A 12,742-nucleotide genomic window follows, 5' to 3' on the forward strand; every position below is an offset into this window, starting at 1 on the left:
TTATCATTTGAGTTTGTGCTCTTTGCTTGTTTCACAACTGTATCATAATTCCATCTCCAAGTCATCATGTACATGGATGAAACATCTACTGGTATACTGTCTCATGACAATGAGACAAAGAGTAAGTTTAGAGTTTGCTTGGCTATATACATTGGTAGGAAATTGTACAAACAATGTTTATGTCAGAGAGACACCTGGCGTGCTCACCCATTCATTTCTACCCACATAGCTAATAACAAATTAATAGACGCTACTGCTCTACACACTGCTACACTATTGTTCATGTTCTGTGAGTATACGCACTCTCACTCGAGCACTGCACACTCTTCTGAATCGTGCGTATATTTTAGTCATATCCCTCGTAAGCATGTTATAACTATAAAATATACTGTGTATATACTCGGTAACTAGTAGGTCCACCCTGAATCACTTTTCCAAAGCTACAGAGCGGCATGAATGTTCTATTAGAGTATGTCAATTTTCTATTCCTGTCTGACTGTACGTATGTGTACTGGGTAATTTAATATATTCTACAGGGTGGCTTATTTCCTTAGAGTGATTTGTGATGTAGCTGAATGCTATGGTGTTGTTAAAAGTATTCAATAGAGTAAAAGTTGTATAAAAATTTTGCCTACTGATCATTTCAGTTAACTGAAAGTTTGAATAACTACAAAACCAAACAGGTCGCTGTATTTTACTGTATGAGACCCAGTCCTAGTAATTACCATAACACATATGACCAGGTGACAAAATCAGTCTTAAAATTTTCCAATTCCTTAACATGACAACTTTTCTTCTGAATAAAGTAGCAACTTAAACTTTGTCAGTCTAAAGTTGTTGCATAGAGTAATAATGTCCGAGTGGATTCATTAAAGATGTTATGAGTTACTAAACTTGGTTATCTTGAAATAAGACTGATTTGTCCGACTGGATCACATGCATGGTCATATAATTAGGGAATTACTATTTTGAGCTGATGCACCCAAAAATGCTGTACAACACGTAACAGAGACTGACCCAGTAAATTAATCTCTATTGTACACATAATTATGATATAAATACCTGAGAGTCCATCCATGGTTTACTATCTGCAGTAGGTTGGGGTCCTAATCTTATCACTCCCATCGGACCAGTGATAAACATAACATCCCATATAGCAATTTCTAGAACGTGGGTGTTTGATAGTGTTTCCATGGTAACCTTTTCAAACACCATCTCCTCATCATACATGGGACATTTTGGTTGAGTAACAGTTTTTGTTTGTTGGTGATGGTGAGCCTTGTTTTTACCAGGTCTCAGAAACCTTTGATGAGTTAACAATAATGATAGTCAACTATTTTACCATCACTAACATCACACACACACACACACACACACACACACACACACACACACACACACACACACACACACACACACACACACACACACAAACACATCATTTGAATACATTAGAACCTCGATTATCCAAATCTTGATTATCCGAACCCTCGATTATCTGAATTCTCGATTATCTGAACAGTATAAGTGACTGCTCTATTAGAGTATTTCGTCAGCAGGCGAACGTTCTATTAGAGTAGTTGAACAGAACTCTGTATATAAATGAATGTACTTCACTTATCTGAACACTTTTATAATTTAACTGGCACACGGGTGTACAGATAACAGAGGTCCTACTGTACTCAGTATGTGCCTATTATAACAAGGCCAATCAATGGTAGTTTTGTGCTTTCGCTTGTTACCGGATCTGTGAAACCCCGACATGCTGACGCACATTTATTATTGAATATCTGTGACTGTCTGAGCAAACACTTGTCATTTTCGTACATTCCACAAATTCCATTTTATTGTTTCTCTATTATCTTAAGTAACACAGCAAAAGTTTCAGCCTTTTATGATGTAGTTTTGGAGTTAGAGCACAAGACAGTTTGAACAGCAATCAATTTGATTCGTACAGCAACAATATGGCAAATAAATTACAGGCACTTACTTAATTGACCATAACTCATGACTACATAGACAGGATTTGTGGTGCATGCTATTCATGTAGCATGAATATTTTTACACACTTGATTTCAATACGTTTTTATAGCAAATAGCAGTTTGTAAAAATGGCCAGTTTTGCGGTCACATTTATAATCTACTTTGCCAATTGTATTGCTCTGTTGAAGTTTCAAGCTCCTATAAAAATAACATTTGGAGTTACAACCCTACAAAGTACGCACAACAGAAAAATTAATTTGTACAGCAAATAAATTACAGGCACTTACAAAATCAATTGTAACTTATGAACACAATAGTATACAGTGTTACACCTTGCACCATCATATTTGTCATCAATAGGGGAACTGGGTCAGTCGTCCCTTGTATCATCTTTCTTCAATACATACAGAGACAAAATCAGTGAAGAAAAATTGATCACGTACGACGTGATGCAAACTAACACCCATAACTCATGTATCCGTTGGTCTACTGCAGCTCAACAAAGATTCTCAAACTCCTCTTGAGTAGATGAATACTAGGTTTATGCCATTAAACTGTTTTTATTTTTAAAACAAAGTGTTGAAAAATTTATGGGTTTTTTATAAGTATTTTACCCATTGAAATCAATCGTCTATACTGTAAATAATAGGCTTACGCCATTATGTCAGGTTTCGCAGAACTGGTCACATATGTTGTTACTATCAGTCTGTGTGTCCCATTTCACAGTACTTACGAAAACTCTGGATCAGTCAAGAACAGCTAGGTTATAATACAATGATATATTTGTGTGAAACATGATCACAAAATCAGAGTAAAATGCACTCCCTAATGCATGATGCAATATTTAAACTACAGTGCAGCACACTTCTCTCTGGTTTACTAAATCACAATCACTTTCACATGTTTACATAGCTATAGTCACGGGTGGTTTGTTATCATGGTAACAAAATAGCATGTTCAAGTAATGGTTTGTTATCATGGTAACAGAATAGGTAACAAAATAGCATGTTCAAGTAATGGATGGTGTCATTTTGTATATTACACTAATCACTGCTATACTCCCCTGCTATAATGGTACTAGGAATCAAGTGATTTTTAAACCTTCAGGCCCTAGTAGCACCCCCACTGCACTTGAGATGCTACAGCCTTAGGCCTTAAATCACTGATTGTCCTAGGTCTTGGTGTCTAACTATTGTATAGAAATAAATTAAAATGTCAACTGCAAATTACCAACAATGGTTGTGGCCATGCCAAGGGGTAGCCAACGCCCATGCAAAAACTCAACATATATGGTGTACGAAAGTCCCAATATTTACATATTTAAAAACTATTTCTGTATTTAAATATTTGTAAATACAATATAATTCTAATTTCAAGTTTTATCGTGATGTTTTTACCTCAAGTTTTTGCTAATGGTTGTGCAGGAAACACCTAAGAAAGTAGCCAACAGGAGATCAGAGGAAGTTTGGAAGAGGCACAGGTGTACTTTGCACTGTCGATTTGAATCATTGTATAGAGAGGCGGCCATAAATGAACTCATGAACAGATGAAAATGAGAATAACCTATTGTAGTACCTGGTTCAAGATTTGGGATTTCTAAATATTTGATGGATTTCTAATTGGATTTCTCAGATAGTGTACGAAGTCCCAAGATGTTGGCTATCCCTTGGGCCATGCTCTATTAACCACAGTCTTTAAGGCTATAGGGGCACAAAATGCTCAAATATTCATGTCTTCAGGCTAGTAGTCAGTCTGTCATGTATTGCTACATAACATTGGAGACAAAACTATGTAGGACCATCTGTTCTGTGGTCATGTTCATGTAAAATAGTTTATCTTACTAATACTATGTTAACATTCTTTTAAAAAGTGACATGAGTTCATCATATGTACATGTACGCAGATGACATGATATTTTATCCTGAGGTATACCTAATCCACACTGCTACAAGAACTACCCCAATATAACTAAATTAAAGAAGCTAATTAAAGTATGGAAATGTATATAGCTCCCAAGTATGTTGTAGTGTTGCACCGATATGCATATTTTCACATTTAACGAAACCGATTTTTCACTCATTCTTGTAGCAGATATGCCGATATTTACTGATATTCTTTAATTCTATAGGTCAGGAGAGAAGGAGCAAAAATCATCTAAAGTTTATGCGTGTGTATGATATTAATTGCAATAATTTAATTACTTGCGTGGGCAGACGATTCTACAATGTTTGCTACCAGCCCCAAGTAGTTATAAAACACTTAAGTCAGCTTCTCAAAAGGAGTTTTGGTGGGATTTCAGCCCCTTTGTAAAGTAATTGGTTAATTGCGCGGGCGTCTGAAAAATATACACAGCCTTGCAACTACACTATTCACAGATAAACAAGCCTAAATAGTTATAAACAGGTACAGCAAATAAATGTTTACTGTTTACCTCTGTATTTACTGCTTTCTTTAATACTGTTGCATGTTTATTACTGTTTTTAGTGATTGATTGTGGGTTTAGGTTATCGACAAATAATCTCCTCTTCGTGGCCGATACCGATACTTGAAAAACCACCTTACATTGGCTGTTACTGATTATTCAACTGATTATCGGTGCAATACTAGTACGTTATAGTGGCCACGATGAGGTAAACACAGCAAAAGGAAAGCCTTCTGCTGCCATGCTAGCACGGTCGCTCCTAACCCAGCACTGGGATACCTGTGCTTTACTCAGGTACTAGGAGTCAGTGCAGGTAAATCCTCCTGGTGCAGGACTAGTAACCTGCAGGAGGCTGTACCATGTCCCACGATGAAGGTGTGGGCACTCGAGGTACCACCTAGACCATTACCCAGTGGACAGTTGGTATTTTGCTTCCCAGTTAATACCAGGTACCCATTGATGTTGGCTGCTTCCCCAGTAGGCACCGAGTCACCAGGTACCTATTTAATCAGCTGGATAGACTGGAACAATGTGAGTAAAAAGTTTCTTGCTCAAGAAAACAACAACAACACCAAATTGGCATAACCGGGCATCAATTTCGATTACCAGCCCAATGCTTTAGCCATTTGGTTATGCTGCTTCAAATGATGATGAGGTACACACACACGCACGCACGCACGCACGCACGCACACACACACACACACAACACACACACACTGACCACAACACTACTCACCCCTTAACATATGACTTGTCATAGAACAAATCTTTGGCCTCCATGATGCGTACATGAAGACGACCATTATCTTGTTTCTTCTTTTTCTTCTTCCCTTCATCATCTTCTGGAGGTTCATAACGAAGAGACAACTTTAGTTCTCCAGCACTCTGGATCACTGACTGTTCCTACATTACAACATGTTAGAATACATTACTAGTGACTATTAACACTAACTGGTTGTAGCTGATAACTCTTCATGGACATGTCATGAAGGTCCATCGTCCATAATGGTAACATCACCTCCCCAAGGAAGTCCGCCTTGGTGAACCTGTTCCAGTCCCAAACTGACACCCACAAAACTTGTCCAGTGAAGTCTCCACCCTCAGGAACAGGATACTACAATGGGGAAAATGCATGATTGGTGGTGCAATTTGTAATTACACAGTTACTATTTCATTATGTCAAGTAAATACTGTTTACAAAATACGATACAAAAGTACAAAATACTTCTCATCACTAACCGAAAAACAAGCATTCCATATAGGGTTAACAGTCTTTGATTCCATTTTGGTTTTCTGCTTGGTCAACTTATGATGATCTGGTAAGATGTAGACCACAGCAAACCTGTAATGTATGGTAAGTTGTGTATCATAGTAGTTCGCCATGTTTTATAAATGAAATTTGTCAAGTGCAAAGTGTGTGTGTTTTTTTTGAAAATAGTTGTTTCAATACACTGCAATAACAAACAGACTTACGGATCAGAGCTGGCATTACGGTCAGCAGCTGTCAGTCCCGTGGCCTTCTCTACTGTCACATTCATTTTGTCATTGTCAAGGCACACCTATAGAACATATATAGAATATGCTAGTCATCAACTGTGAGCAAACAACTAGTTGTATGTGTAGCCATTACAATTTATAGTGTAACAAATTTGATGTATGGGAATTGAAGCCGATGATATTACTTGAATCCTCTCATGTGAACTATCAAATATCAGCTACCTGTTGTGATCATGTGATTATCATAAATATTCTATAACAGCAACCAAGAGTAAATAATGGGAAGATGTAGCAACCAACTAAGTTCTTATATGATAACCTACAACACATTGTTCCTGTATAATATATCCGTATAATATTACTGTTAAAATCATACATGACAAGTATTGATTGTAGGTGGTAACAATCATTTATAAGGTTTGCACGGCACACAACTGAATGTGTTAGTGAGAACATCTCAAGCATGATATGTTCAGTTATTTTCATGTGACATTGTCTACTACAGACCTAGCAGCTATATGCACAATACTACTTGTACAATACTAACTATATTACTATTATACATGTATTGGCCAACCTTCAGATAAATTTCTCCCTGTATCTTCAGTGCCTTTTGTTTCTTCAACATCACTCCAGGAGGATAAGGAGCCACAAGAGGACCTTCTATCGGTTTAGCAGTTGTATTGTGTTCTTTTGGCTACACAACATACAGTACAGTAGACTATGCATTTATTTGATTATAACCACTAGTTCACCTGTGATGATATTTACTTGGTTAAATTTCTAAATGGTGACAATTCAAATTTGACCATCCCTCAATGCTCAAGAACAATTTTGAAGCCCTTATTTTCAAAATTGATCATTATACCACTTAAGTGTGGCTACTATAGAAAGTGCGTCATTTCACCAAGTAAATATGGTATAATAGCGTATAGAATATGATGGCCATGGTTGATACAAGTGGTGACTGTCTGTTGACTTTCAATGGAAACACATTGGAACTATACCACATTACAGTTACACATACTATACTAACTGTAACAATAATGAATATTAGCTGGTACTGTACCTAATGTTTTCAAGCCACTCAAGTATGCATACCACCACTAGACAGCATACCACCAGTAGACACAATGATAATGTCTCTAGTTACTTCCCCCACACATACATACTTACCACTGGTGAGTTTGAGGTGTCATTTTCATCATCACTGTCCTCTGCAATAGATGATGTCTCCTCTATGGTTACTATAGCAACAGCTGGTTGTGGAAGAGGTACATTGATGCCCAGTATCTTAGGCTGATCATCAGGTTTAGCAACAGGTTCAACCTGAATATCAGCATCTGCTGGCAAACTAGTTGTGACTGGTTCAGCTTGTTGAGTGACAGTCTCTGGTTGTGTAGGAGCATGGCCATTACCTGGACAATATTAGAACAAGAATACTATTTGGTTTTTGAATTGAGGCCTCTTTAGGTTCAAAGTAAGACAGTACTTTTAAGATTATCACATGCGCATGGATCCTTCAGTTCACCAAATCAATATTTAGGTTTTCCAGCAATACTAACTGGTTGTTCAGTCTCCCAAGCATAGAAGGAATTTGAAAGGTCCCCACACTGGGTTACAACTATGTTACAGTACCTTTACAACACAACACACCTTGTGTGTCCTTAGTAGCAACAGATTCTGTCTTAGCTTCATCAGGCTTTGCTTGCTCTTGCTGCTGGTTTTCAATCAACTGCTCTTTAGCTTTCTCTTGGTGCTGTGGCTGTTCTTGTTGCTGTGGCTGTTCTTGTTGCTGTGGCTGCTTTTGTTGCTGTGGCTGCTGCTCTTCTTGGTGATGCCGCTGCTGTTGTTGTTGGTGCTTTTTTGCGGCTGAGTGTTTTTTCTTTCTTTGGCGAAATGATACCCGCAGCATGTGAGAGGGATTATAGGAGCGGCTGAACACTTCCTCATTAGCATGTAGTTTCCTATTGTGACAACAGTACATTACACAATTTACTGGAAAATATTCCTGATAAGCCCACAATAAGCACTGAGAAGTAATATAGCTATATTTCAGACTGAAACTACACTACACTACACTACACACACACACTACACACACACCACTACACACACACACACACACACACACACACACCACACACATACTGCACACCACCACACACACACACACACACACACACACACACACACACACACACACACACACACACACACACACACACACACACACACACACACACACACACCACACACATACTGCACACCACACACATACTACACACCACACCACACACACACACACACACACACACACACACACACACACACACACACACACACACACACACACACACACACACACACACACACACACACACACACACACACACACACACACACACACACACACACACACACACACACACACACACACACACACACACACACACACACACACACACACACACACACACACACACACACTACACACTACACACAAAATTAGCTAATTTCTTATAGCTGTAAAATTCTTAGAAATTAGGCTACTCCTTTAATCACATGCCAGATAAAATCATAGGATAATGAAATTGATGTGTAGTTACAGGTAGTTAACAAAAATTCTACATAACTTGTATATACTTGAAAGAAATAAGGAATGATTATCAACACTAGCATAGTATATATAGATATGGATGATTAATGCTAGTGTGTAGGTATGCAAGCAGATTATGAAGCCACATTAACACACAGACCTACACAACTAATACCTTCAAGTGTCTATTAATACACTATATTATGACATATCATAGCTAGATCATCTAATAAGACATATCACATAGCACTAGTTGGGATGCCAGCATATTTCAATTGGTGTATTTACACCCTGTACCTCTTTGATAGAGATACAAGTATTTTCAAGATTTCAACTCTGTTGCCTCAGCACAACAGCCCAGGAAATCTTTGACACCGTCTCACCAGGCAGCATAACTTCCCACACACCTACACAGACAATAGTTATTGTTGTGGTTACGATGTGGCTTCCTAAACAATAGGAACTTTGTGACACACAAATCAACACAGGAAGTTATGATTGCCATTAGTGATGTCCAACACTTTGATAAAGTAACATGCTAAAATGGTGGTCACTACACTGTCACTAACACTTGGGGAATTTGATAGGGCCAGTATTTGCTTCTCGGCTTATCTGGCTCAGACCACGTAGAAAAAAACAAACACTATAATTACACTATACTGGGCTTAAACCACTCTGTCCCTCCAAAGCCCCTCTAAAGAGAGAAGTAGCACCTTCTCCAGTACACAAGTCAATATTAGTGTTTACTGATACACAGAGTATGTGCATGGCTGTGTTAGCAGGTACAAATAAATCAAACTGTGTAATAGAGAGAAAGATTTTTAACATGCTAATTGGTAGAAATGATTAAATCAGGCATACAGTATCCTACTTATGTATTATAACATCTACCAAGCATGCACAACGTACTACGCACACACACACACACACACACACACACACACACACACACACACACACACACACACACACACACACACACACACACACACACACACACAAACACACACACACACACACAAGCAACTAAGCCTATGTGAAACACAGCTATTGTTGCCCAGTGAACTAGCACTAGGATGCCTGTGCACCACTCAGGCGCTTGAGCCTTGTGCAGGCAAATCCTCCTGGTAGTAACCCACAGAAGGTCTGTCCAGGTATGGAGAAGTCGCGAACCCGAAGTTCTAGTTTACTCAACATGTTATCATACTAGTGTTGTGTGAGACATCTAAGCTTGTTAACACAAGGAGTGAGGAATAATGTAACTAAAACTATGTGAAATACAGAAAAATCCCAGTTGATGTGAAATAATTTATAAAAGTATACTGTACTTGTAATGGAAAATTCCTGTGAACGCAAGTTGAACATTGAAAGTTACATCACAAGAAAAAATTGTGAACAGCAGTATTATCTAAATTGTTGTCCTCTGATACGTACCTAGCAAGAAATAAACAGAAATTATAAAGGTTGTTGTGTTTCCCAAAACTGAAATTCTTGTTTGTCACACGATTCCATTCTTTCATTTTTGATAACTAGCCATCCATCTATATTTCCAAAATGGTGTTCATCCAAGCACATGTGGTCAGACATAAGCATTTCAGGTCATACTGAAGGCACTTTTGGGCTTGACTATACCTAACCAATACTGCCATGGCACCATGATGGTATTGTGAGGCTGGTTGCTGGCTCCATAATCTCTAATATACAGTCCTGTAATACTCTCAATAGTACCTAAATGTATTAATTATTTAATGTTAGTGGACTCTGATTTGGTAAAAAATTCACCCATACAAAAGGCATATCAGGTCTGACAGAGTTTCAAGCACATTAAATACAAACACCACAGTGAAGAGTATATATACAGCTAACTTAGTAATACAGTACCCTGTATAATGGGATTCATGAACTCCACTGACCCCTATGGACTAGCATTTAGCTGGCATCTGGGCAGTGTCAGTGGTAAGTTACTTTTGTCCCCACATATCACCCTACCAAACCTTGGATTTCTTTTATATAGCAAAACAGGTATATATATATATATATATATATATATATAGAAGACTCGTGGTATGAGCTTAAACGTTTACAGTACAATCTGTACTTGTACTAAGTGAAATTATTTTAGTGTATGAACATAAGATGACTTGTTCATCCTAGGAGATACATAAAAGAGCTGACTACAAGGAGCCCACAAGTGTTGCAAGGCATAGTAATGGGCTCCTAATATTAAAGACATGACCATCACAACAAAAACCTAAATAGTATCAAATAACTGCTACAAGTGCTGCCACTGTACATTCATAACGTTTCCTGTGCAGGTACAATATTTCAAGTTGTTGTAAGAAATCCCTTAAGCCATATTTGTACACTCCTGAACAACTGCCCCTCACATGTTGTCATTGCAGCTCAATAGATGAAATTAAGAATATGATAAGAATGTACTGTAAAAGATTATGACTTTACTACCCCAACTATACAAGGTTATACATATTATAGATAACTAAACTAACAATGTCACACTGTGGCTTATTATTTAGAGATATAAACACTACCCAGTATGGCAAAGAACTGATAAACACAGAGTTGGTCCCTCGGAAGTTATAAATCGCTTCGACAAATAAGGCCTAGACAACAACACCATTAATCTGGTATTGTAACTTTTGGCCTATATCAATTGTAAGAACAGAATATTTGCTGATATCCCACTAATCGGCCATGGCTTTAAGTTGACAATTCAGTAGCTACATGTTACAGCTTATGCATTTATCTGGTAACAAAACTTCATAATTTACAAGATGTCGGTTGCTATGAGTGGCTATGTGTTGCACCATATTGTCCCAACCCCCAGGCATGAATAGGTTCCTAGTTATCATAACACAGCATTGTATTCTCTGTACAGAAGATTTAAGCATGACAAACAGCAAAGGTATGAGCAGTGTATAAAGAATGGTGAAACAGGCTCTTCCACCCTAGTCTCGTACCCAGACTACTTTTTGTGTGTGTGGGAGGGGAAATCCCACACACAAAAGAAAAAAAGGGGTCTGGGTACAAGACTACATTTACCCCATTGGTGTTCTTGCTTTTGGGGAATGGGTAGTGCAGCCATAACTGCTCACAAGCATTGACAGAGTATCACTGACAGGGACCAGAGTTACAGTAGTTCTACTACTAGATACTATACGAGTGTTATCTCAGGTCAGCTGTGACCTGCTTGCGCGGAGCAAGGTCTCATCGTGGAAGCCAGTGACTAGGTGTATGGGTGCACACACTAGGGGTTAAGTGTTTCCATCCCATTGATCCATTTATGATTACAGTGTAATTCTTGTCCAACACTTTACCATCTAGTACTGGAGGGCACTGGCATCCCGGGTGAAAAATAAAAGGTACGTACACCATCACAATTTCATGTGTGCACACTCACATTCTCTTATCACAAAGCGTGCACATCCAGGAATGGTTGAATGAGTTGTATAGACGATCCTGTTTGCACACTCGTTCTGCACACGTCGGACACAACGCCCCTCTGTTAAATATCAAGCCAAATCTGATCCCGCAGCGACAGCAAAAAGATCCAGCATTTTCAAGTTCCAATCTTTTGGAATCGTTTGCGATCTCCTCACGCAGTTGCCTGAACAACGAATAAGTAACACATAGCTACGTACAATACGATTGAGCGTTTGTTGCGTACTTAAGACGAATTTCTTCGGCTTGCTGCAACTGCATCTCTTCGTTTAACATGTTACGAAATACATCTTCCTCATCTTCAGTGAGGAAAGTTAGATCGACAACCTGCGACATTGTTGTCGAAAGGTTCTACTATTGATGTCCAATCTTCACACATACACCATTACCAAAGTGTTCCGGAAATTACCACTTTATACACGTAAAAAACGTAAATTTGATGACGTAAGTCCACACTTACGCATTGACTCGATCCCCTCAGAAGCTCTGTACTTAGGTGCTCTCATAACACTGGGCTATGGTACACGGCCTTCCTGCATGACACCAGTTCTGCGATCCATGTTACGCACTTACAGTCTTACACACATGCACAAACATACACACACCCTGACCCTGACTCTACAGTGCACACACACACACACAAGCACACGCGCGCACACACACGCACACACACACACACACGCGCACACACACACATGTGTGAGTGTGAAAATATATTTATCACTTTAGTGATAAATATACACACTAGTCTGTACTTTATTTCCTTGTCAGGCAAGCGAGT

At 38.6% G+C, this 12,742-nt stretch overlaps 1 protein-coding gene and 1 long non-coding RNA gene across 4 annotated transcripts in view; one reads left to right on the forward strand and one right to left on the reverse strand.

The window, feature by feature from the left end:
- Positions 1 to 12,366, reverse strand: part of LOC136258988 (uncharacterized) — a 30,451-nt gene extending 18,085 nt beyond the window's left edge. For all 3 annotated transcript variants that reach the window (XM_066052383.1, XM_066052381.1, XM_066052380.1), the window contains exons 1-10: positions 12,188 to 12,366; positions 11,921 to 12,127; positions 7,560 to 7,870; positions 7,080 to 7,321; positions 6,481 to 6,600; positions 5,880 to 5,965; positions 5,646 to 5,748; positions 5,359 to 5,520; positions 5,143 to 5,309; positions 1,063 to 1,303 (exon numbers count right to left, since the gene is read on the reverse strand). In XM_066052383.1, the coding sequence (XP_065908455.1) occupies positions 1,063 to 1,303; positions 5,143 to 5,309; positions 5,359 to 5,520; positions 5,646 to 5,748; positions 5,880 to 5,965; positions 6,481 to 6,600; positions 7,080 to 7,321; positions 7,560 to 7,870; positions 11,921 to 12,127; positions 12,188 to 12,297 (1,749 nt within the window). In that variant the 5' untranslated portion in view covers positions 12,298 to 12,366. The remainder of the gene's footprint in view (positions 1 to 1,062; positions 1,304 to 5,142; positions 5,310 to 5,358; positions 5,521 to 5,645; positions 5,749 to 5,879; positions 5,966 to 6,480; positions 6,601 to 7,079; positions 7,322 to 7,559; positions 7,871 to 11,920; positions 12,128 to 12,187) is intronic.
- The window catches only part of LOC136259009 (uncharacterized), a 1,555-nt gene continuing 607 nt past the window's right edge, over positions 11,795 to 12,742 (forward strand). Inside the window, exons 1-2 of the long non-coding RNA XR_010703152.1 lie at positions 11,795 to 11,882; positions 12,733 to 12,742. The exon at positions 12,733 to 12,742 is cut by the window's right edge and continues 65 nt beyond it. This is a non-coding gene — a long non-coding RNA (uncharacterized lncRNA). The remainder of the gene's footprint in view (positions 11,883 to 12,732) is intronic.

Source organism: Dysidea avara, chromosome 6, assembly GCF_963678975.1.
Source record: "Dysidea avara chromosome 6, odDysAvar1.4, whole genome shotgun sequence".
NCBI lineage: Eukaryota > Metazoa > Porifera > Demospongiae > Dictyoceratida > Dysideidae > Dysidea > Dysidea avara.